Source organism: Podarcis erhardii, assembly GCF_964252035.2.
Source record: "Podarcis erhardii genome assembly, chromosome: 5".
In the NCBI taxonomy this organism is placed as follows: Eukaryota; Metazoa; Chordata; class Lepidosauria; order Squamata; family Lacertidae; genus Podarcis; species Podarcis erhardii.
Window position 1 is genome coordinate 3645257 of NC_138509.1, and position 25524 is coordinate 3670780.

The following is a 25524-nucleotide window of genomic DNA, read 5'->3' on the forward strand; positions in this document are numbered from 1 at the left end:
GCTTTTATGTTTTGTTAGCTGCCCTAGGAGCTGAACTTGTGTTGTGTAAATGTAATAAACAGATAAAAAACAAATTAACCTAGAATAGCACTCTGCCATTTGTGAAGCGTTTGCTTCTTTCCCCTTTCTTGTTCTTTGAGGGATTTGCACTGACTTGAAGGAGCTGGTGCTGTCTATAGTCCCACCAAAGTCCCATCTTTCCAATTCCAGTACGCTGTTGACACCTGTTCTGAACCTGTGTCTGCCATCAGTAATGGACTGGATGAAGGGGAACCAATTGAAACTTCAGACAAGGCAAAGGTGCTCTTGGTCAGTTGGAAGGCAGAACAGGGAATGGGGATTCAGCCTGTGCTGGATGGGGGAACTGACTCACATGCTGAAGACTGACTCCCATGGGCTTGCTCCCGGACCCTGAGCATGGATGCTGAGCGCTCTGCCAGGGCCAGGAGTGCATTTGCACAGGCAAAGCTAGGGTGCTAGCCTTGAGATGTCTGATTTGGGCACAGTGAAACACGCCTTTGTTTGTTTAATGTCTATCCCACCCTTCGTCTAAGGATCCCAGTGCAGTTTACAATATAAAAATATAAAAGTACAGCAACAAACAAAATAGTAACAAACAAAAACAATACCACCCCCACCCTAGTTAAAAAGGCCTTAGATCAGTGGTGTCCAAACCGATTTGATGACGTGAAGGGCTGTGAGGGCCAACCAAAGGATTGAACTTGTTGAGGGGTTTTTTGGATTTTACCCCAGGAAATAAACTGCCACAGGGGCCGAGCTAAACTGACCGGTGGGCCGGATTAGGCCCACCGAAACAGACTTTGGACATGGCTGCTGGCTCTGTTCTTCATGTAAATAATTTCCTGGGGTAAAATCCCAAAAAACCCTCAACAAGTTCAATCCTAAACTCAACAAGTTGATTGTTGAATTAGCCCAAGGCCTGGGAGAATGTTTTTGCCTAGTGCTAATGAAGGCACCCAGCGGGCCTCCCTGGGAAGAGCCTTCCACAAGCTCTCTAGTTACATCCCGTTTGGATTACTGTAATGCACTCTACACTGAGCTCCCAGAAACTTCAACAGGCTCAAAGAGCTACAGTCAGATTGCTGACCAGGGCTGGTTACAGGGCATATATTTTGACTCCCTTGCCAGAAGAGCTCCACTGACTACCAGGCAGTTTCCAGGCACACTTCAAAGTGCTGGTTATGACTTATAAAGCCCCACACAGCCTAGGTCCACACTATCTGAAAGACCATCTTCCCTCATGTGAACCTGCCCAGGTTTTGAGATCTTCAGGGGAGACCCTTTTGGCTGCTCACAGACAAATTTGGAACTCCCTTCCTGTGGTCTTTCTTCCGGCAGGTGAAGATTTTCTTATTCCAACAGGCTTTTGGGAATCAACTGCTCTTAATGAAAGGGCTGGTGCCACACTGTTCTTGTTGTAATTGTATGGTTTTGACATATTTTATAGATAGATAGTTTTAATTATCTTGACGTTTAATTCAAGGAGTGTGGTGGAGTCTCCTTCTTTGGAGGTCTTTAAGCAGAGGCTTGACAACCATATGTCAGGAGTGCTCTGATGATGTTTCCTGCTTGGCAGGGGGTTGGACTCGATGGCCCTTGTGATCTCTTCCAACTCTATGATTCTAGGATTCTATGATTCTAATTGTTTTTAAATTGTCATTTCCCCTTTATTTTTATCTGGAAGCTGCCTCAAGTTCCTGTTAGGGAAAAAGTTGAGGTATAAATAAATATATGAAAAATATAATGGCAACAACAGGAGGAGGGGAAGGAAATCATGCTACTGGCACAAGACTGTGGTTAGCTCAGGTCTAAAGGTGTAATGCAGGTTTTTTAAAAATAATATATTTAGGCAAGGCTCCAAGCTATTAGTTTCAGCCCAGATATATTTATGTTTTGAAAAATCTTAATTACTTCTTAAAACCAATGTATTAAAATATGTATGGGGGAAATATTTTATATATGCTCCTTTTTTATAGTTTCTCAGTTTTGACATCTGCAGTTTCCAAACAGTTTCTGCTTGGGATTATTTTGATAGTGTCCTCCTACCCTCCACTACCATTCCCCCTTCTATCTTTAAAGTGCACGGCAATGTAGACATTTCAAGGGGTCAGTATTGACTGCATGTAGGCTGCAGATAGAGAAGAGATTTGAAGTTATCTTTTGATTTTTATAGTCCTTTTTTATTAAAATGCTTAGTGCCGTAAATGTAGTAATAAGAAACTCATTTATCTTGACGAAAGTGCTGCTATAAACTATTCTGCACTCATAAAATAACCTTTTAAATTATTGTTTCTGCTGGTATCAATAAATTCATACAAAGTGCTTAAAGGTCAGGCATTGCCAGAAAAATGTCTTTTCAGCTTGTTAATTAAAGGTTCATAAGAATGTGCACAAGTTTGCTCCCTTTGACAAATGTAGAGGAGAGGAAAAACATGCCTGTTTTCAGAAACGTAAAACAGAGGTGGAATGGCAGCAAGGAATGACAAAAAAACCGCAGTTGATGTGACTGACATGAGGGAAGTGCCTACATTAAGGTTGCCAGGAGGTGATAACACTCTCCACTCCCTTCTGGGGAATGGGACATGACTTGATGTTCTGTTTGATTGCATTCAGATATTGCCAAATGCTCTCTGAACTTAAGAATGCCTGTGTAGGTGTTGTGTTCCAGACACCAGATACCTTGGGCAATGATGTCCGTGGAAATGGGTCAGCAGGACCGCATCTGAGAGTAGCCTGAGATCCAGTCTGAGCAAGGGCATCCTGAAGAAGAGGATCTGACACCAGATTGAGGCTGGAGGCTCAGACTTTTTAGGCTGCCATGATGGTGCTGTGTAGCCTTTTTCTATATGCATCCCAGGAATTCTTGGGACCAGTGATGGTTGAGAGTCTGCTTGTATGTGTGTGTGGATTAAAGTGTGTGGGTGTAGATTGATGGAGGTATGGATATGTTAGTGCAGGAATAGCCCATGGGGTGCCAGCTCCCGTCATTCCTGACCATTGGCCATGCTGGCTGGGACTGAGGTCTCACCCTCTGATGGTTCCACTCCGGAAAAGGCATTTGGTTGATAATAAGTTAGTTGCTTGATCTTTCTGATATATTTAGTGCGCAAGGTACTGTGTAGGTAATGTTCAGTGTTATTGGTGTGTTTGATTTGCTTCTTTCATGATGTTATCGGAGTTCGCTGCCCAGCTCTCTCTGTTCTTTGCTATTAATAGTTTTATTGAGGTACTACTGGTTTTAAATGTGTTAGCTGTCTTGGACATTGCTTATGGAAGGGTGGGGTACAAATGGTTTAAATACTAAACAAGTAAAGGAGGGGGACTGGAGGGGTTCAGTCACACCTACTCAAAAAGAGACGCGCACAAATGCTGGGTGCTCACCTTCTCTCACCCCAGATGGTTCTCCTTTCATGCTGATTTTTTGCTGCTTCTCTGCCCCTTCAAAGTATTATCAATCTGTTGTGTCTGTTTTGGACAAATGTAGGACTATAGCATTTATTATGCCTGGGGTGGGGGGGATCAACCATAGTGGTACAAAAAAGAAATAAAGGTGATTAAAGTCATGGTTAGCACTGCACACAGAAAAGGGTTTGTTGTGTTTGCAGGTGACGCCACTCAAAAAAGGACCCTGCAGGAGTTGGTGTGAAGAGCCAACTGGGTCTCATGACTTTGTAATGGTTTTCCTGAATATACAGTAATCTCTTCCTTATCCTTTGAGGGAGTGGGATTGAAAAAAGATTATATTTCAAATTGCAGCATGCAGCTTCAGTGAATATTTTCAGAGTGCTGCAGTATAAAAATGGTGGCATCTTATCCCATAATTTTAGTTTTTTAGTGTTGCATTCTGGGCAACTTCAATGCAATGTGGGAGTGCATTAATTCAGAGTTCTGGCCCTTTTGTCTCTCCTCTTTTTTCTTTGACCCTATGTATTGAGGACTTTTGTTTCCTCAATAAAATAAAGTGAGTTAAGCTAACATGTTGCAGCAAAAACTGCTTTGAAATTCTTATGGGAGACTAACTGTATCTGCACTCCCTGTTCTTCATGTAAATAATTTATTTAGTGCTGCCAGAATGCTGACAAATGAATTATTTTGAAAGAAATATGAAAAAACTAAATCCCAGCATGCAAACTAAATCTAGTTGGCCCAGAAAGCAGCAGCACAGCTTTTCTCTGGTACTAAACTTAAGGAACATCACACTGATATTAGAGCTCTGTTAGGTATCAGTTGGGTTCCGTAAAACATTTAAAATACGGGGTTAAACCCAAAAAATAAACCCTAGACAACCTTGGCAATACCTTAGGAAATGCCTCCTTTACACTTAAGTCTCACCCCTCCCTGAGTTAAGATCCGTAAATGGGCCTCTGAAGTAAGACTAGCTTGATATTAGAAATAGAGCTTTGGGGGTAGTGGATCCTTTTTATGGAAATCTCCCTTGTGGGAAGAACACCAAGTCCACTCCATAGGTTTTTTTAAAAAACCAACAACAACCAGTAAATACTATTGTCTTCTGTCAGGTTTTGTTACCTACTTCAAGGTATTGTTCTAACCCCTCTGTGTTTACATTGTTTTTATCAGGGGCGAGTCTGAACATGGTGCTGTGTTGGGCATCCCATGTACCAGGTTTCATTGGTTCTCAACTCCAAATACTTTTAGGATTGGATCAAGCCCCTGAGTCCAGCCCAGTCCTAAATGGGGCCCCCACACCCCATGATATTATCTGCATCACTACCAACCTTTTCCCAAACTTACCTCCATGGAGATTAAACTAGAGAGGGCTTCAGAGCGCCACTCTTCTATCAAGGTGTGAAGATTTTATTACATAGAATCCAGATACTGTAGCCAAATTAAGGCAGATAACATTAAAAATAAAGAGAATGTGGGATTTCCACTTTTGCAGCATTTCATTGTTTCAGCGTGGGCTTGCATTGCCTTTGAAAAATTTAAACCATCATGCTTTAATATTAAGAGGCTGATAAACATTAAGCATGTATCGTTCGGTACTAAAAATTTCATAACTGAAGAATACCATAATTTGTTTTCATTCTCCTGAGAGGCAGCTACAGTACTCTGAACTTCTTCAGGGAAATAAATCGACAATGTTTTCTGAAAGCGTAGGTGACAGGACTAATGATAGCTTCATTGGAAAACACAGCCAGCACTCCTAGTCCACAGATACTAAGAGAAATGAACTTGGCAGTACAATGAAGCTGTCTGGCTGTTCCTATCCCCTTCAGCTCCCCTTTTTTATTATTTCTGGCCTCTGTGTGTGTGTTTAACAAACAAGCAAAGCTTTTTCTGTTTTATAGAGCTAACCCATGGATGCAACTCATGATTGAACAGTTTCTAGAGTTATGAGTTGTGCCAGATAAATGCAACATGGTATTGGGGAAAGGAGGCAACTGAAGAATAGAAAGAGGAGATTTGATACGTTTTCTGCTTTTTATTAAAACTATTAAATACTGGTAATTTATTTTGATCAGATGTGAAACAAGGAAAGGTGGTATGTGTCTCTTAGGGTTGCAGCACACAAAATATTTTTTATGTGGATATCACTTTTGTGTTCTGTGCCATTGCATCAGGTGAATTAACACAAGTCTGTTATGTTGTACAGTGGTACCTCGGTTTACAAACTTAATCAGTTCTGGAAGTCCATTCTTAAACCAAAACCGTTCTTAAACCGAGGCACACTTTCCCTAATGAGGCTTCCTGCCGCCAGCGCCCTTCCACCATTTGGATTCTGTTCTTAGACTGAGGTAAAGTTCTCAAACCAAGACACTATTTCCGGTTTTGCAGAGTTTGTAAATGAAATTGTTCTTAAACCGGACTGTTCTTAAACCGAGGTACCACTGTATTAGAATACCACAGACACCCACAAAAAATCAGGATTTTCTCCTACAGTGAAACAGACTTATGTGATAAAAAAATTCCTTCCAGTAGCACCTTAAAGACCAACTGAGTTAGTTCTAGGTATGAGCTTTCGTGTGCATGCACACTTCTTCAGATACATGTGAATGTATGTGAATGTATGTGAGTGTGCATGCACACGAAAGCTCATACCTAGAACTAACTCAGTTGGTCTTTAAGGTGCTACTGGAAGGAATTTTTTTATTTTGTTTTGACCATGGCAGACCAACACGGCTACCTATCTGTAACTAGACTTATTTGATGTTGTTCTTATGTGTGCAGTACACATATTTTCCTATGTGAAAATGATACACAAAAAATTATACTGTGTGAGGTGGACAAAAAAAAGGTTAAGAATTCAAAATGCAGCATTCCAATGGAAGTAGTATTTGTGTTTTTAAACTACAGTCTCTATCTGAAGGAATCCTTTAAAACATATGCAGTTCAGAAAACCATAAAGTTTGTCTTTCGTTTGTCTAATCTGAATCAGCCCTTCTTCTAGGAAACTTATGATGGCAGGCAGGGGGTTTATTCTTTTTTTGTCATTACATCACCAAGTGAAGCCGGTGGAGCTGGGTCTTTGGATAGAGCCTTCTCAGAGACGGCACTCCAGCTGTGGAGTATCTGTGCCCCTGAGTGGCACCAACTTTAATTACCGTATTTTTCACACCATAGGGCGCACCAGACCATAGGGCGCACCCAGTTTTTAGGGGGGGAAATGAAGAAAAATAATCTTATTTCTCCCCCCCCCAGCCCCAAAGAGCAGCGTACAGGATGGATCCCGCTGGCTGTTTTGGCTTCCTCTTTAGCCCCATGCAACCTCTCCCTCCCGGGAGAAGCTGCACGGGGCTAAAGAAGCCATAGCCACGTGCAGCCTCTCCCTGCCGGAGGGGCTGCACGTGGCTATCCCTGAAGCCTGGAGAGCGAGAGGGGTCGGTGTGCACTGACGGCTCTCGCTCTCCAGGCTTCAGCGAAAGCAACGCGAAGCCTTTGGAGCACGGAGGGAGTGCTCCCTCTGCGCTTCGGAGGCTTAGCGTTGCTATCACTGAAGCCAAGGAGCCTGCATTCACTCCATAGGACGCACACACATTTCCCCTCAATTTTTGGAGGGGAAAAAGTGCGTCCTATAGAGCGAAAAATACGGTAGTTTTCAGTGCCAGATAAAAAATGACATCTTCCTCCAGGCCTTTGGAAATGGAGGATGATTTAAAGAAGCCACATGTTAGCCACCTGGTTTGTCTTAGGGAAGAACAGAGGGAGAGAACTTAACACCGCCATGCTGGTTTTAGAATCAGAGAATTGTAGAGTTGCAAGGGACCCTAAGGGTCATATAGTCCAACCCCCGCAATACAGAGATCCTGCCCACAGGCATCCTTGGGTGACTTGAACCAGCCATCTTCTCATTAAGTGTGTCACAGAGAGCACCAAAGGTTTCTTTTGACTTTATGGTGTACGGTGGTACCTCGGGTTACATACACTTCAAGTTACAGATGCTTCAGGTTACAGACTCCGCTAACCCAGAAATAGTACCTCGGGTTAAGAACTTTGCTTCAGGGCAAGAACAGAAATTGTGGCACAGCGGCAGTGGGAGGCCCCATTAGCTAAGAACCGTTTCAGGTTAAGAACGGACTTCCAGAACGAATTAAGTTCTTAACCTGAGGTACCACTGTATTTTTATTGTTGTGACCTTCCCCAGGATCACTTGATGATAAGGGTGGAATATAATAAAATAAATATCCTTTTTATCTTCCCAACAACCCTATGAAGCAGGCTAGACCCTGAGCAGCGGTAGCTGGCCCAAAGCTGCAGTGAGGCGAAAACAGGCGTGCATGACGACCCTCTTTGGACCATTTCAAATCCTGAAAAATTCATTTCTTCTGGCAGGCTTTGGGAACCATTGCAGCTGTGCCGATTACAGTTCCTCAGGTGAGCTCCTTGCAGAGGTTGGCAGGACAAAGACCAGCAGTGCTACCTCAGGTAAAAATACTGTTTTTGTGAATTGTCTGCTTTTATTAATGGGCTGTGTGTTCTGATATTCAGAGAGTAAATCATTTGTTTAGGTACCAGCAAGTCAACCCACTTAATCGTCCGGGCAGCCATACACCCAAGGAAGCAAGCTGCAAACACAAATAGTCCTGGCCAATCCTGCATGTGCACAATCACAAATAGTATTTCTGTGTGAGTGTATTAAAGCAAGAAAAGTGACTGAAAGCAAACAGGGGCTAACATCATCATCAACAACAACAACAAATGTACACAACAGGCTAGTACAACAAAAATAGAAGACTGAGTACGCTTTTAAACACAGAATGAAATAAATCCCATTTGTGCCATGGGTGGGGTGAATCTTAAAGAAGAATATCATTGATAAGCAGAGGGGGGTGGCAGACTGTTCTTCCTTATCGACGTATGTCATAAAATCAATCCAAACCTCTGCCAATCTTTTACATGGTCCCTTGGAAATATGTAACTGGTTGCTCAACTTTTCTAATAAACCAAGTTCCCAAACTTTGGAATACTAAAAAGAAATACTGCTTCCTTTCGGATCTCTCCAGAAACGAGCCAATGCTAATAATATTCACCTGTCATTCTGGAGGGGGCTGGATTTAAGTGTGCGTGTGCCCCTGAAGAAAAATTGCTTGGTGTGATTGTCAAGTATCTGAGAGGCCTGAGTCCATGCCGCTTGCCGGCTGCATTTGTCCATTGTAGACCTTTTGGTAAATCACTTCATTTTCCTAAATCTCTGGCGGTTGTAGAGATGAGAATGGTCAGGCTTTCCTGACTAGAAAGCCATTACTTAAGCAGCAGTTCACTTGCTAGTTAATAGAAATGGCCTTACCTTTGCATGTTCTCTGTAGTATGGTTGTGTGACCACTGCATCCACCTTTTCAGTAATGCCTGTGGCCACTGGAGAAACACTATGTGCTTTTAATGATCTGTATCGCTGCAGATGGGACGCGGGTGGCACTGTGGGTTAAACCACAGAGCCTAGGACTTGCCGATCAGAAGGCCAGCGGTTCGAATCCCCGCGACGGGGTGAGCTCCCATTGCTCAGTCCCTGCTTCTGCCAACCTAGCAGTTTGAAAGCACGTCAAAGTGCAAGTAGATAAATAGGAACTGCTCCGGCGTGAAGGTAATCGGTGTTTCCATGCGCTGCTCTGGTTTCGCCAGAAGTGGCTTAGTCATGCTGGCCACATGACCCGGAAGCTGTACGCTGACTCCCTCGGCCAGTAAAGCGAGATGAGTGCCGTAACCCCAGAGTCGGCCATGACTGGACCTAATGGTCCAGAGGCAGCAGCCATCTGGGTTTTTGCTGCTTCTTTTTCTGACCTCCTCACCTCTCCTGGGCACATTTCTCAGCAGTGAGGGATAGTCAGACAAGACAACAAAGAGGGGAGGAAAGCCTGAAGTGTTTCATGAGGCCTCATCCTGAAGCATGCAGGTTCAATGGCAGTTCCTTTTGGGAGGTAGGGAGCCTACCCCAGGAGGATTTTCAGACCCCTTTGCCACGCTTACCTGAAAACGATGCAGTTTGCCCTATGCAAAGTCATGGGGATTCACGGCCAAGCAACGTCCTGCTTAGGGCCTCTGCCTCATTCTGGGCTGCAGGGGAAGTTTGGATGCATCTCTCCATGTATGGCAGGAATGTAGCTCACAACTGCCAGCATAGGCTCCCCACAATTTCAAAAATGGTGGTTAGTGGTTGAGTGATGATCAGCGCATGGCAGGCTTTAAGAGCATCGTTTCTCAACCTGTGAGTTGTGACCTGCAAGAGGGTGACTGGCTTTATAAGTAAACCCAAATATTAATCCCTTAACTGCTATGTTTGTTTGTTTGTTTATAAACTCACATCCAACATTTCATCATGCAGGTCTATGAGCAGCTCACTTTAATAAAATATTGCAGAAATTTAAAACATAAATTAAAGCTACAAAATTTAGAATCTCAAGAATTTAAAAGAAGAATCAGTTGGTTCTGAAAATACCTTTGGTGGAGTTTTACTAGTACAGTGGTACCTCGGGTTACATACGCTTCAGGTTACATACGCTTCAGGTTACAGACTCTGCTAACCCAGAAATATTACCTCGGGTTAAGAACTTTGCTTCAGGATGAGCACAGAAATCGTGCGGCAGCGCAACAGCAGCAGGAAGCCCCATTAGTTAAAGTGGTGCTTCAGGTTAAGAACAGTTTCAGGTTAAGAACGGACCTCCGGAACGAATTAAGTACTTAACCCGAGGTACCACTGTATTCTACTAGCTAGCCATTTCTGCATTTATAGTTCCACTGCCACTCTTAAAACCGTGGCCACTTTTGTAGCAACTTGTGCCAATACATTGAAGGTTCGGCATAGGATCAGCTCCCTAATAGCCCCTTAGTTAGCAATGGCAAGGATTGTCAGAAGGAAATGTGGGTTACAATTAAGGTTCAGTCTTTAGAGGAGGTTGTAAGATCTTCTGTAACAATTAGTTTTGGGTCGTAGAGCCTGTTTGTATGATAACGAGCAATTCCTTTTCATAAGATGTGAAGGGAAAATATTGTGGCTAATTAGATTCCAGTCATAACATTCAAGAGTCATACAAGAGGTACATTCTTTTAACATTCAGTTAGAAGTTTTGCGCTTGTATTCAAAAGACTTGGGTCTGGACCTTTTGTAGCAATCTGAGACATCTGCATCAGTGGTTATAAAAAGCCGGACTATTTCAGTTGTAGTTCCCTTCCTATGAGTTGCCTTGCTTAGAAAATTTCACATAGGCATTTCTTTGGAGTCTTTTGAGTAATTGGTAAAAATCAACCTCTTTAGAAAAGCTTTTATATCTTTGAGGACAGTGGATGACACTGATATTGATGTTACCTGGCTTTTTGGTTCTTACCTTGTTCTGTAGGTGTGATGTTTTGCTCTAATGTGTAGATTAAGCATACTTACCCCCATGAGAATATATAATAGGCTGATTTTGAAAAGATAGACATTCTAATGTAAATAGATGTTGTGATAAACCATGGCTTACCAGGCATAAATGGATCTCATCCACTTTGTTCTTCCCTAATAGATCTGGGGTGAAACAAACAACAATGCCTGATTTAGTGTTAATAAATCATGGTATGTACCCAAGTTTGTACGTTCATGTTTGAGTAAAACAAACCACAGTCTGTGGTTTAGACAGGATCATGAGTGGAGGATGGTGGTTTCATTCCTCTGCATGCTAGAAGCCCATATAAGTAGATTCACATAAAACCATTAACTGTAGTTTACTGTGATGTGTGAATTGAGCCAATTCTCTGCAGCTATACAGCACATGCCCTCCATAGAAACAAACAAACAAACAAACAAACAAACAAACAAACAAAAGCTCAGTTTAGGAAAGCTCTGCTTCAAATATGCTCTTTCCCGCTGGGCATCAAAATATAGATATTGTTGAGATTTTGATTATTTTCAGCTTTTGAGGCATCAAAACAAATTGAGCTACAACATACTATGTTTGAAATCATTATATACATAAATTCAATAGAGGTTTGACATCTGTCATATACTAATGAAATGATACTTTGCTTTCTCCAGAAAAGCAAAACCCACACTAATTGCATTATGTTCAGCAGTTGTAAGAACACATTTCTATTTATTGCTGTCCCTTCTCTCCCAGTCCTTATGATGCCCTCCTGGGGTATATACAGTGGTGGAGCTTCATGCTCCAGAACCAGGGGCGGAGAGCAGGCGGGGACAGGGCTGGCACGCGTCCTGGGGGTGGGACGCGCCGCCCAAAGGGGCGTGGGGCATGTCCTGGGGGCATGGCGCACCACCTGCGGGGGCTGTGCACCCAGCATGGGGGGGGGCAGCTGCGATGGAACCCTGCTGGGATCATGCTGCCAGGGGTGGGGTGCTCCCCCCCGTCCCCCTCTTTCTCCACCAGTGGGTATATAGGGTGCCACTTACCATATATACTCAAGTATAAGCCGACCTGAATATAAGCCGAGGCACCTAATTTTAGCACAAAAAACTGGGAAAACTAATTGACTCAAGTATAAGCTGGTTCACCACACCACAAACCTAGTGGTGGCGGCAATGGCAGAGCACGAACAAGCAGCCCGAAAGGGCTCCTTTCTCGGTGCTCGTCCCTCCGCTGCCGCCACCTCTGCTGCCGCCTGCCTCTGCCGCTCGCAAGAGCAGGCATAGGAGTCATGGTTGGGAGAGGCGCAGCGCAGCGGCTCCTGTGCCTGCCCTTGCGACAGGCACGGGCGGCGGCAGAGGGACGAGCAGCGAAAAAGGGCTGCTTTCGGGCCGCTCATCCCTCCACCGCTGCCGCCCGCCTCACTCGTGTATAAACCAAGGGGGGCTTTTTCAGCATAAAAATGTGCTGGAAAAGTCGGCTTATACTCAAGTATATACAGTAATTTGTGTTACCAATGGGGCCTGTTCTAATTTTGCAGTGAAATTAGATATTAGGAGGGAATCAGTGTGCAAACCCAAGGGCTCTTCATTTAATGCCCATCTGTGATTTGGCATCACGTCTAAACTCAGCCTGAAAGTTGATGTTAGTAAGAAGTATTTAATAATATGAGAGGTTACCATATTACACAATTTTATCTAGGAATAAAATTTTGTTGGATTGCCAACTTTCTGTTATCAAAGTGTTTTGGACTTGTGCATGTTGCTGTAGCACCAAGCTCTCTTGGTGTGTAAGGAATATTTGTCTGACCCCTAATTGTTGCAAATAATTTCTTCCAGGAATGGTAATGGTTGGTGCTATGTACTTAACCTGTACTTTGTATTTTATCATCATCTAGCACATTTTTGCAGTATATACTGCTTAGCATTTTTTCTGTATTTTTTTTAAATAAAAAACTCTAATCCTTTAATTGTCTGTTTTAATGCTTAATGTTTTGCTGGAGAATGTGGAGATTAAAGCAGTGTGTGGGATAATGGTTTCTTGTTCTATGTTCTGTTAGGGGTTCATTTCTTGTGGCCTGTAGGCAACTGTTTAATTGTTTCTTTAACTTGTGCATTGGGCACAGTTAGAAAGGCAGTATTATTTTTTATTTGTAAAAATGAATTAACTTCCACATTAAGTTAGTTTGAGATTAGGTTAGGACAGAAGCCTGTGAGGGCTACGTAATTCTGCTGAGTTATCACAAGGGGGCAGAAAAGACCCAGTGTTCCCTTAGCTTAATCCTTCATTTTGAATAAGAACACTTAATTTGGCATTGTTTAACACTGGTATGAAATCATGCTATGTACATTTAGTATACAGTGGCACATGGTGAAATGCTGTGCATTAAAACAGGCTACAACAAAAGTAACTTTAAGTCAAACCTAATTGCAATGCTCACAGTGCTTTGCTATAAATGCAGCTTAATGCAGAATTAATTGTTCTATTATCTCTAATGGAATTTTAAATTCATACTATACTGCACCAAGGCAAGGAAGCCAAAGGTTAAGGCTTCCATTCTGACTACTGAGGGTAGGATTTGATTGTTTTGCACATTCCTGATATGTCACATATAAACTGAACTCTGCCTTTGCTCTGCACTCAGCCAAGATTTTTTGCCATTGATTTTTATTATTTATATAGTGCTGCTTTAAGAGAGTTTCACAAGCAGAAAAGACAGGCTCTTATCTCCAGGGATCTTGGAATCTACATGTTGGCAGTAGGGAAGACAGTCAAGCGAAGGAAGAGCAGAAAGGTGTAGAGGTTTGAGGAGGGAGTCTTATTTATTAAATGGGCAACAGGAGAAAATAAGAAAAGTCATTTAAGAGAGGTGCCTTTGAACAGTAGAACTGTATGAGACGAAGTTGAGAGCACGGACATAGTGGGAGATAAAATAGGAAAAACTGTGGCAAGAACTTTGGTGGTAAGGATAACACAAAATTAATAAAGAATGACAGCCCGTGGATGCCACCATCTTTTTATTTTTACCATGCCAAAGCCGTTTTTGGGCGATGGGTTACTGGAATCACCTACCTGCTGTTGTGTTAGGCCACTGCAAAAAGGCCCTCCAGCTGCATGGTGGCCTGGAACATAATCTTTTGCTTATTTTCTTCAAGCTTCAGCAGCTGAAAGCTGCTTTTGCTTGCTGAAATTCAAAGCCTTTGGGGTAATGACACGGACAGCTGTTTTCAATACCAGATTATTGGGAAATGACAGGGCTGAGAGCTTTATTCCCAAAGAATGGGAGTGCAAGAACTGACAAGTGCAATATGGCAGCTGGAATGGAAGGAATAGAAGTTGAGCTAACTATGTAACACATTAAATTATTTATGCTTAATCTTGAGGCGATGCTTAACACATTGTTAATTTAGAGCCATGTTGACAGGATGGCATTAATTACACCAGTAGAAGGTATCGTATCATCAGAATGCTGTCCTTGGAGACCTTCGTTTTAATGTCTCATTTGTAGAATGCAGGCTGCTGCTGCTGCTACTACTTCTTGGCACATTCTCAAATTTTGGCAAAGTCCCCACCCCCACACCCTTTCTGGAAAGCCATCTTGCATTAAAGATTCCTAACTCCAGCGGTCTCAGAAGTGGCTTGTAACTTGCAACAAATAAAAAGTGAAATCTAGCACCCATTTACTGCACTTCAAACCGAAGCAATCTGCTTTTTGTCATAAACTCATAACATGCACAAAGGAAAGATCTTTGCTTAGTATCCTCCAATGCTTGAGACTTACGGCTTAACGGGTGGGAGAAATCATGCAGCTGATTTGTACATTCGTGAGGATCAAGTTTTAAATTCATTCCCAGACCATATAACTTTTAAGTGGCAGGAATGGGATACAATGTCTGGATGCTTCCCCAGGTGGAAAAATCTCAATGCATTAACAGAACTTATCAGTGAGATAAATGCAATCTTCTCTTAGATATGTTGGTTTTCTGTGGGCAAGGAAACTCTCCTCTTCCCCGCAGTGAGGAACATTCAGATTGCGGAGCAGAATTGGTGCTTTCAGGAGCAATACAAACTCAAGATCTGATGGGATGAGCAGAGTTTGGAATAGGTGTATTTCTGGCTGAGCATGGGGTCATGCCAGCTGAAGTCACTCATCCCGGCTCAGCCAGAGATACACTGGCATATGTCCTCCATCCCAGCTCAGCAGGAGCTCATCCCGCTCAGCCAAGGCTGGGGTAAGTCATGGACAGTATAGTGGAGGGGGTGGGAAAGGGCAGGAGGAGACTTACCCCTATTCTAAACTCTGTTCAGCTTAATCATATGACCAGTGAACACAGCAGAAATTGCACTGGCAGAAAGGGTGCTGTAAGTCAAACTATTTCAAAGGCTTGTTTTCCCTCTACCAGATTTGGGGGCTCAGCCAGCAGTACCCCTGCTTCTGAACGGAACTTGGGACAGGGGTAGATTATGCCAGAATAATTTGTCCCATAGTTTGGATTGCTGTGCCCATGAGCGATTGGAGAGGATACTGCCTGAACCATAATCTCTAAAAACCAAACTGAATGTGACACAGAGTTCCCTGTCTTACTTAGCTTTAGTAAGATCGCTGTGGTCAATAATAGCAGTGCCTAGGTGGGTGGGTGACTTGTTATTATTAAAATTTCTATATAGCTCTTCATCTGAAGATCACAGGGCAATTTACAATATAAAAACACAAAAATACACACTATAATAGCAAAAGCAAACATAGGTTTAAAGGCCATAGATTGCTCTTCTCCCAGGCCTTTGGCTAATAAAACAATATTTTCGTCTGGCACCTAAAGCTATGTAATGCAGGCACCAGGTGAGCCTCCCTGGGAAGAGAGTCCCACAAGCAGGGTGCCAATGCAGAAAAGGTCCGCTCTCGTTGTTTTGCCACCCTCTGGACCTCTTACAGAGGAGGTACGTGAAGAAGGGCCTCAGATGACGATTGCAGGGGCCATGGGGAAAGGCAGTCCTTGAGATGTTGCAGTCTTGAACCGTTTAAGATTTTATCTGTCACAACCAGCGCTTTGAATTGGGCCCGGAAACTATTTGGTAGGAGAAAAGCACAGTTGAAAGGGATTGAGCACTCCTCCCCAATTTCACTTCCTGAATCAAAGTAGTAACTCTGTGCAGCTGCTGCTTTGATATTAAAAACAACCACAACCACTGCCATGGGCCCAGATCACCTGCACTGTCTCTTAGGGTTTTCTTCCCTATTCTTTTAAAACTGAATTGAACATTGTCTTTTCTTCCCTGCAGGTTAGGCCAAAGACCCTGATTCCAGACAGCCTCCCTATATCTCCATGCAGAGACCAACCTTCCAAACAACCTTCTGCGTTCCAAAAGGCAACTGTAGTCAGCATCAAAAACCCCACACCCGCCCTTCCCACTGCCAATAATACTGTTAGCCATGTACAGACACCCAACAGCCAATCACAAAGTGTCACTGAGTCTACAACAACTGTGTCAGCGCCTCTGAGCACCACAGGTGTGGCCTATGCCATCATCTCCACTTCCCCCAACAATGCAGCTCCTATCAACACCAGTGCCACTGTTTCAGTGGTCAATGACGGCATTAAAGTGCAACCACTCCTCATCAGCGCTGACAGCAAGGTAAGTTTCATTATTGAACTGCTGTTCTTATTGCAGGTTTACTAACTGCATGAAGGGCACAGGTCTGATATATTTAGCTGCATTTGAAAAACTATGCCTTTTCCCCACCACTCTTCTAGTGAACGTATAGGAAGCTGTGTGAACTCTTCAGGAAACACATGGAAAATAATAGCTACCCGTATTTAAATTATCCATGTACTAGTGCAGTATTGGATGTTTGTTTTGGGAGACAAGATGATAGAAATATCAGAGACCAGCTCTATAGCTATAGGCTTGGCTACTTGGTTCAAATGTACAGGGTGTTGTGCTGCTTTGTGGGCATGGTTCCCCTGTCAGCTCAAAATGCTGCAGGCACAATAGGCAGAATTCTTCCCAGGGTCTAGATACTAAACTTAGCCATTGCATCTCTTGTGCATCTTCCTTAGTCCATCTGTAGCTCCCTTACTTTATGTACCATATTCCCTTATGACCTTAACTGCTATAATGTTTCTTCAGAGCTCACCATCTGAGTAACTCAGTTTTGTGTCAGTTTTCCAACACAAATGTGCCTTTCTCAAGCATTTTTCTCACCTCACCTTCCTTTTAGGTTTCTCTTTCTCAATACCCTTCCTTCAGCCCAATTGCCCATGGTTCCATTCTTGCAATCTGGTCTCAGTATTCACCTTTCCCTTTGTGAAGTTTAATTTCAGCGAGTCTGACAGCTTTCCTTTCTGCATTTTAAGCTAGACTGCAAAGTATTTAGTTCTCTGAGCAGCAGAACATTCTGTACCTCAACATCAGCTCAGTCAATCAGTTGCACAATGTAGATTAATATTTATATAACAACAGTATCTTTTTACACAAATTTCCCTTAGGTTGTTAACATAGAAAGTCAAACTTTTTAAATCAAACAATTAATTACTTCAGTATAATGGTTGATTTTTAACTTTACACTCCTGAAGGCAGCATCAAGTAAAAGTTTAAACCAGTGAAATTAAGTAAAACTATACAACAGTAAAACAATAACTATTTCTGTATTTCCCTCCAAGGGTATAGTGGCTGATTACCAGTGAGTGAAAATATTGTTCTGCCCTGCGGTGGGACCCCATAATCAGGCCTCCTCAATAAACCTTAGTTCTCTGACAGGTCCACATGGGTATATCCAAGACCCCTTTGCCATTTAAGTGGAAGCGACTGGAACTCGTGAGTGCCTCACTAGACAACCATCAGACTAACTTATTCTACATTAACGGAATGCTCTGAGTTGTCTTTGAATGCAAACCCATGATGTACACATTACAATAGACAAGTCAAGAAGCTACCCAAAGCAGCAAGGTCCTTCTCATCAGTGTGTGCAGCTGACATGCCAGCCAAAGTTGATGACACAAACTCTTGGTCATAGGCACTACATGAGCTGGCTCCTAAGCTCTGCATCTTGGGTGACTTCCAGTGATGCCCATACACTTGTTGAATGGCAATTGGCTCGGGCAATGGAACTTCCAGTCTCTCTTCTTCCCTGTCCTGCCTCCTTCTCTGTGTGCCTCCAAAAATTTATCCAGAAGGTCTCTTAATTCTGCACAGCAGATTTTGGGAGTGTTTGGGGAGCTGGAGGAGGGTGGAGAGCAACGAGAAGCCCACTTGTAGCTTCATGCTACATTGGCTCTCACCCCTTGTTTTCCATGTGGAATGTGATTGCATGTAGCTATCGTGTAAACATAGAATGTGTTCCACCTTTGCTAGATGGAAGCAGGGTTTGGGTTGCTTTTTTCACCCTCATCTAGTCCATTACTGACTGTTGCACTGGTGTCTGGTGGAAAGGAAAAACAGAGCAAAGTCCCGTCTTCCTGTTGACACCCACCTCATCACTCTAGATGACCTCTCTTAGCAGTTTTTTCATACTTGGTATAGAAAGTCCTGTTAATGCTAGAGGAGTAATAATTGTCTTTCTCAAACACAGAGCTAAATTTGCACTCCTATGTAGCTCTGCTGAACTCAGTGAGACTGTAAACAAGCAAAGGATAAGCTGAAATTGTGTTGTCGTGTTATTGTGGACCAGGACATAATTAATTATGTTATTGTGGACCAGGACATAATTAATAGGCTAGAAAAAGAGGGACCTGAGAGAGATTGAGATGCTAGATTTAAAAAGGAAACTATTCTACCATTTCCTTTTGTAATATTAAAAATCAGGCTGGAGATCCCAGTTTTGGCAACTTCTTTGTTGCGGGGACACCACGTGGACCACAATTCTGAGACGTGCCAAGCGATTGAATCAACTAGGTGTAAGTGAACAGTCTCTGAGAAGGGTGCCTCTTTCGTTTATAATATTTGTAAAGATTCTGACAAGAGAGTCTCCAGATCGTAATATGCCAGCTGTATGATTTTATTGTCTCTGCAAGAAAGTAGTTGACAAAGGAGCCCTTTATTTGAAGATTCTGTTTCTCTGTTGAAAAATTGAATCCCTTTCAGACTGTGGAGCAATCTTCTTTCCATTCACCCATTTGTTTTGCAGGTCATCATCATTCAGCCTCAAGTTCAAACCCAAACAGAGAATAAAGTGGAGACAAAGAAAGCTCCTGAAGAGTCAGCTCAGGGACCCCCTGCTACCAAAAAGAAAAAAGAGGAAAGTCCAGAGGTTAACAAAATCTTATTTTCTTTATAAACATGATATTTCGTATACATAGAGATGCTCACAGAACGTCTCCTCAGTCCAAAGGTTAAGCTGCTGCTTTTAGAGCATACATTCCCTTATTTACTGACTGGGGGCGGGGGGGAGCTGCAAGATGCTTGCCTTAGTTTTATGTATAACTTTTGCAAAATACAATTTGTTACAAGATCCACAAAATATGCCCAGAGCACTTTGTCCTTACTAGCCTTAGTTAAGTGTTATAGTTCTGTGTTTTAACAAAGTAATGAAAGTGCCCATTTGATCTGTGTTTATTTACATATTTGTGTAAAACATATTTTTTAAATCCAGTGTGATTAACAATAATAATAATATTCAAATAATTTGTAAAATCAACCTAAAACATGAATACAATAACATCTACAGAACCAGAGTAATGTGCAAGACTGAGTATTAATAATCAGAAAAAGTTTGGGCAAGCAAGTACCTTTTTAGCCAGTGCCTAAAATTAATGACGTTTCCGCTTCCCTCATTTTGGAGGGGCGGCTGTTTGGCAAGCCAGGTGTCTTCGCAGAAAAGGTCTGCTGGGTTGCTGAGGACCTCTTCTGAAGACCTTACTGCGTGGGCAGGCCTGTACAGGGACTTTTAAGGTGTTTTATGAACTTGTGCAGCACCGAGGAGAATTGGCTACAAAAAAGAAGAAGCAATCAGTTTCTACTTACTGTATGACAAATGGTTCATGTCACACTCTTACCGTTATAAGAAGCAATGGGAAGCAAGTGCAAGGATAAATGCACTTCTTTTTCATTGTTCACTGAGAATTTTCTGTAATATTGATTATTTGCAAGCCATCTAGATGGATAAGACAGGGTTCAATGAATAGCTTGCAAATGCGGAGAGAAGGGTAGGACTTGATTATTAATATAATAATAATATCAAGCTTTAAGTGGCGCTTTAAGTCAGAGATGCGAAACCTGTGACTCCCCACCCCATGCCAGGTGTTACCAAACTGCAGTTCCCCTCAGTCCTGATCACTGGCCAGACTAAGTGGGGCTGATGGGAGTTGGAGTCCAACAACATTTTGATGGCTATAGGTTCCCCATGCCTGCTTCCTGTGATGCAGCCAGCGTGGCTGCATACATATAGACCTGGTGTTATAACTATTAATGCCACTTCAGTTTCCCTGCAAGATGTTCCATACACCTGATTTTTAGTGTAGAGTTCACTGCAAGCTAATAAGCTTGTGGCAAAACAATTCGCCTGCTCTTAGAAAACAGACCTGTAGAACTTCTTGGAAATAATACTTTTAAAATTATAGGTAGTAAATAGTAAAATGGGACCTAATGCTATGACATATGCAAGAGCATTTCAGAAGATACTCTAGGAGATAGTAGAATTGAACCCAATTGTCATTACTCAAGTTGAATAATATTAATAGCTGTCTTTGGAACATCGCCTAGACAGAACAGACTTGTGCTCATTTTTTTCTCTGTCAGCAAAAAATACTTTACACATAAGACTTGTCCATAAAATTGGGACGACTGCATTTGTTGTCCAACACCAACAATTTATTCTAATTTTTTTCATGGAACAGTAACAGCAGAAATGACTATAATACAGGATTTATTGCTTACCGTCTTGGGTAACCGTCTTTGTTCTTTATGTTCTTCTGATGGCAGTGGTGGCTGACCTGTGACCCTGCCAATGGCGTTGGCCTACAGCGCTCATAATTCCTGACCATTGGCCCTGCTGGCTGATGGGAGTTGGACTAAAACAACATCTGAAGGGGCCACAGGTTAGCCACCCTGGTCTTGTGGATTGTAAACTCTGTTCTATTATTTTCATTATTAGTAAAAATTCTTAATAGATGATGCTCAGCACTGCATGAGCAGACACCGGGTTGATCATAGAATTGTAGAGTTGGAAGGGACCCTGAGGGTCATCTAGTCCAGCCCCCTGCAATGTAGGACTTTCAACTAAAGCATCCATGACAGATGACCATCCAACCTCTGCTTAAAAATCTCCAAGATCCAAGGGAGCTCTTAATGTGAAAAGTATTCCTGCAACATAACTTCCCTTTCCTCTCTGCCACCTCCCCAGATTTGCTGCAGAGGGTCCCCCAACTCTCTGGAGTAGTTTTTGGGGGGCATGTGGGGAGGCTGCAGGGTAGAGAAGGGGAAGCTGAGTTCCACCCTCAGACAATCACAGTAAAGTATTACCCAGTGTTTATCTAGAGCTATATGGCTGTTCAAAACACTTCATTTAGTCCTCAAAGCAACTCTCCTTCAGATGGTTGCCGGCCTTTCTCACATACACAACCTTGCTGTTTCAGCACTTCTTCCAGTTTTTACAGAGCCATTCACTGTAGATTTATGCCTCTTACAGGATACTGACACTGTTGCTGTTTTGAATGGCCGCTTCACTGGGCCCCTTCTTAACTGCTTCACTAAAGTAAAATATTGCATTTGGTGAAGAGTTATCAAATATAAAAGAGCACACAAAAGGACATGCTTCATGTAACGTGACTCACTTAATTTAAGTCCATTAGATATATGTAATATGCTCAGCCTTGATCTTCAGTCCACAATGGTACAGAGCCTCAACACCTCTTTTTTCTGCCCACAGCAGCCATTTTTTGCTGGCATCCAAGGCACTTTTCTCCATATCTGAATACTAGCACCTCACTTTTTAAAAAAACCAAAAATGCACTGCTTATATATCATTTCCCCTTGAGTTGATGTCAAATTCTACTTACTTATGTATTTCAAAATGAACTGCCCCCGATATATTCTGTTACCTGATTGCTTATCTGAACATTAAAAATCTCCAAGTCTTGAGCTTTGATTTCCTGTTATTTCTGTAAACAAAGCCACTGGGGGATGAGTTGTGTGGCTGTTCATCTTGAAAGAACTGGTTGTGTTAGAGAGATACAAGTTGTTCAGTGTATGAGACCAGAGGATTTGCCTAGTAGTTATGCAATCATGGTATAAATGGAACCTCAACAAACACAGCCAACCTACCCATCACATGTTGCCATAACAATGCTCATCTTCACCCACCTTTCTGAAAATCAGCCTTCCCCCTCATTGTAGTTTAATTAAGTAAACCATTTCCCTCATATTTGCCTTTGTGTTTTTGATCCCTAGACCCCTTCAGTTCATTCACTCGCATCAGGTATGAGATGTATTTTTCACTGAGATGCCATTCTTTTTTGTGTGGATCACCAGTCTGTGTTGATTTAATAGTCATTTTAAAGAATACGTATTTTCTGGCCTTGCATGAAATAGCATTCCAGGGTGTGGTTGGGAGACACAGTTGGAGATTAAGAAGGTATTTTAATATCAGTTTTATTTTCAAATTAGTTTTTTATTCCTTTCTGCATATTAGAGTAGAACTGATGACTTAACAGGAACAGTTCTGCTAGAAGAACCGTATGGTTATCAGGCAGTGCAGACTTGGGGCGTAAGCATGAGGTCTGCCTCTGTCTTGCTTTCTTTGTGCACTAAAGAAAAAGTATGTATTATAAGGCTCTGGGTTAATTTATTTTGTTCTTTGAGTAAGCTTTAGTTGATTAACATGCATTTATGCAATTAGTGTAATTAGAACTAACTGTGTAATTAGTGTAAATGCATGTAGCGACAACTAGAACATATAATTAAAACGTGAAATGTTGTTGTCTTTTTTTAAAAAAAATAAAATCCTTATTGAACTATGCAAAGAGAGAAGTACTGCAGATTCCTTAAGGCATTTATTGATATATTTAGTATGAACAGAATTCAGAAATATAGATCAAGAAAGCTTGGCATTCAAAAGCAAAAGAATAGGTAAACCAGTAACCTTGTTTGAAAACGGCAAAGCAGCTAATGTAGGAGTTTGAGTTGGATTTGGAGGAATACGGTGGATCCAGGGCCTCCTAAGGCAGCCGCCCAGGGACTGTGGTATTGCAGCCCAAGTGCTAGGTGGTGTAATGAATGACATGTTTCTTTAATTAGCTTGTTAAGTCTTCCTTTCCCCTTGAGTAGTGGAGGGCTAGGTCCAGACAGTAGGCTGGCTCCTCTTTGGCCATCGAGAAAGATGTGACAGGCATGTTAGGTGCTGCTGCCCCTCCGTCGAGCAAAGAAAGTGCACAAGTGCTGCTTCCTTTTGCCCATGACTTGCAGTACCAGGTCAGGGACAAAACCCTCACCACAAAAGACAGAGACAGGCAGACACCCTGCCAAGTGTCAGCTTTACCCCCACCTGAGTTTTCTGTTGTGCTAATGACCCTCCATAGAAAAATCCTTCCTCATCTGTGCTTTAATCTCACTTTATTCAAGGCATGGTGACTTGATGCAGTCAATACAGAGAGGCAGTTCTTTGGGCAATGCATGTTTGCAGAAATACGGTAGACTTTCCATAAAGTTGGTTCAAGGCAGCAAATGTTCAGATTTTGCCATGGTTATCACACCATCCTGAGTCTTTTGATTTTTGCAAAAAAAAAATAAAAAAAAAATGTCATAGCTCTTCACACATTAATCCATAGTCCAGAACCACAGGGTATGTTCTACTGAGTCACTGAGTGCAGGTTACAATTGTTTCTCCATCTGCATTAGATGGCTGGATCAATAGGTTGGTTGCCCCTAACCGGCTGCACATTTTGCTTTATAACTTTATTTTGAGGAGGGTTAGAGACTCATTCCTCCCCCCGCCCCCAAAATGAAAGCTCAGAATCCAGGGGTCTTGCAAGTGCATTAGCACCTACCTCTCAGTGACCTCGGCCATCATCTTCTTTCCCCCTCATGGACCAGTTTGTGGCCAGTCACCAGTGTTGGAACTGGTGCTTATTCTATGTACTCTGGACATAGAACCTTTAACAGACGTGAGCTGTAATGTCCAAAGACAGCAAGTCAAGTTTTTGCTTTCTGAGAAGGCTCCTGTTGAACTTCACCAAAAGTGCTTGTCAATTATTCAGTGATATAAATGTCTAGACTCAGATTTTCATATTCCATTCTGCAATAGAGAATATTTAAAACAAGTCTCGCTAGGGTTGCCATATGTCCTCTTCTTCATGGGTAGAGTCGTCATAGCGATCCACAGTTAAAAGTAAAAGTCAGCAAATGTGTCTTCTTTTTTGCTTTTCAAAATATGGCAACCCAACAGCTGGTGGTTGGTGTGAGGTCAGATTTTTGAATGCTCCTCTTAAATAAAAATCTCTCCACACTTAATTCAACAGGCAGCAGGTTATTCTTCAGCTTTTCTCCCTGGTGTGCCAGTCTTTCATGTTTCTTCATGGGGTTGTTGTTTTTAGGGGTGGTTAGAATTGTCACCCCTTACATCCAGTCTGAAGCAGTTACATTCCATTTGACTACTTCATTCTGTTACAAGTGTAGACCAGACTCTGTCCACTGTACTTGGGATCAGACAGAGAGTTTATTTTCCATACTGCTCACTTTTAAACAGAGAAGCAGGAAACCAATGAAACCGTATGCACAAATGCAGTACAGTACAAATCAAACTTTCGCAAAAACAAAACTCTGGCCCACCTGCACAGGTTTGACACTGCTTTGAGGAATTCATTTGAACATAGATGTTGTGGTTTTTTATAGAGGACTGAAGGTCCTGAGTTATTAAAGTGTTCATGCTGTTAGGCTTCAAATGGAGGAATTTGTAAAGCCCTATGGTGCAACTGGAGTTCTTTCAGCAGTAATCAAAGTAATGTATTTTTTTATTTCTTCTCTAGAAAATTGCCTTTATGGTAGCATTAGGCCTGGTTACGACAGAATACTTGGAAGGTAAGAACGCTTTTATTACTACAAAAATGTTTTCTGTTTTGGGGGGAAAGCAACTTCTCAATGAAGGTTGGAAACTTGGACTCTTTATTAATAAAAGTGTTGGGGGGACTGGTCCTCATGAAGTAAAGTATTGTGTGTTCTTTGCCAGCTGAAGATCTTGCTCTGGTGTTCAGTAATGTAGCTTACATATACCAACAAAATGCCATGACTGGAATGTGTAGAGTATACTGCAAAGAGCTACAGCCAAGATATACTGTGTAACAAATCCAAGATGGCATTTAATGTGACTGATGTTCTTTAAAAAATAAATAGCATCCATGTGTGTCAGTCAAGATCAAGACTGTTGTAAAGGGGGCTTAATCCTTTCCCCTCATACCATGATCTCAATGATACTCACTTCTCAAAGCTTCATCGGGACCATGACACAAGAGGAATGGGGTGACCATTGTGATCTCGTCCCATCTTGGTGATTAAACATCCACCACTGTCACATACTCAGCATATTGTGTAACTTCTCTTTTAAAATATCACTTACATTTTCTAGAATGTGAAGAAGCTGGGGTAATAGAGCACTTCAGAATGCAATCATATCCTTTGTGAGGATCCCCTCCTATTGGTCTTGCTGTTTGTTTGTTTGTTTGTTTGTTTGTTTGTTTGTTTGTTTGTTTTCCTCAGAAAGGCTCAGAACTTTATAGCTGCATTT

General features: G+C 42.2%; 1 protein-coding gene across 4 annotated transcripts in view; it reads left to right on the top strand.

Annotated features, from left to right (window-relative positions):
- Positions 1–25524, top strand: part of PHF21B (PHD finger protein 21B) — a 192920-nt gene that overhangs the window by 148466 nt on the left and 18930 nt on the right. For all 4 annotated transcript variants that reach the window (XM_081860962.1, XM_081860964.1, XM_081860963.1 and 1 more), the window contains 4 exons: positions 7813–7905; positions 16092–16445; positions 18937–19059; positions 24770–24821. In XM_081860962.1, coding sequence (XP_081717088.1) covers positions 7813–7905; positions 16092–16445; positions 18937–19059; positions 24770–24821 — 622 coding nt within the window. The remainder of the gene's footprint in view (positions 1–7812; positions 7906–16091; positions 16446–18936; positions 19060–24769; positions 24822–25524) is intronic.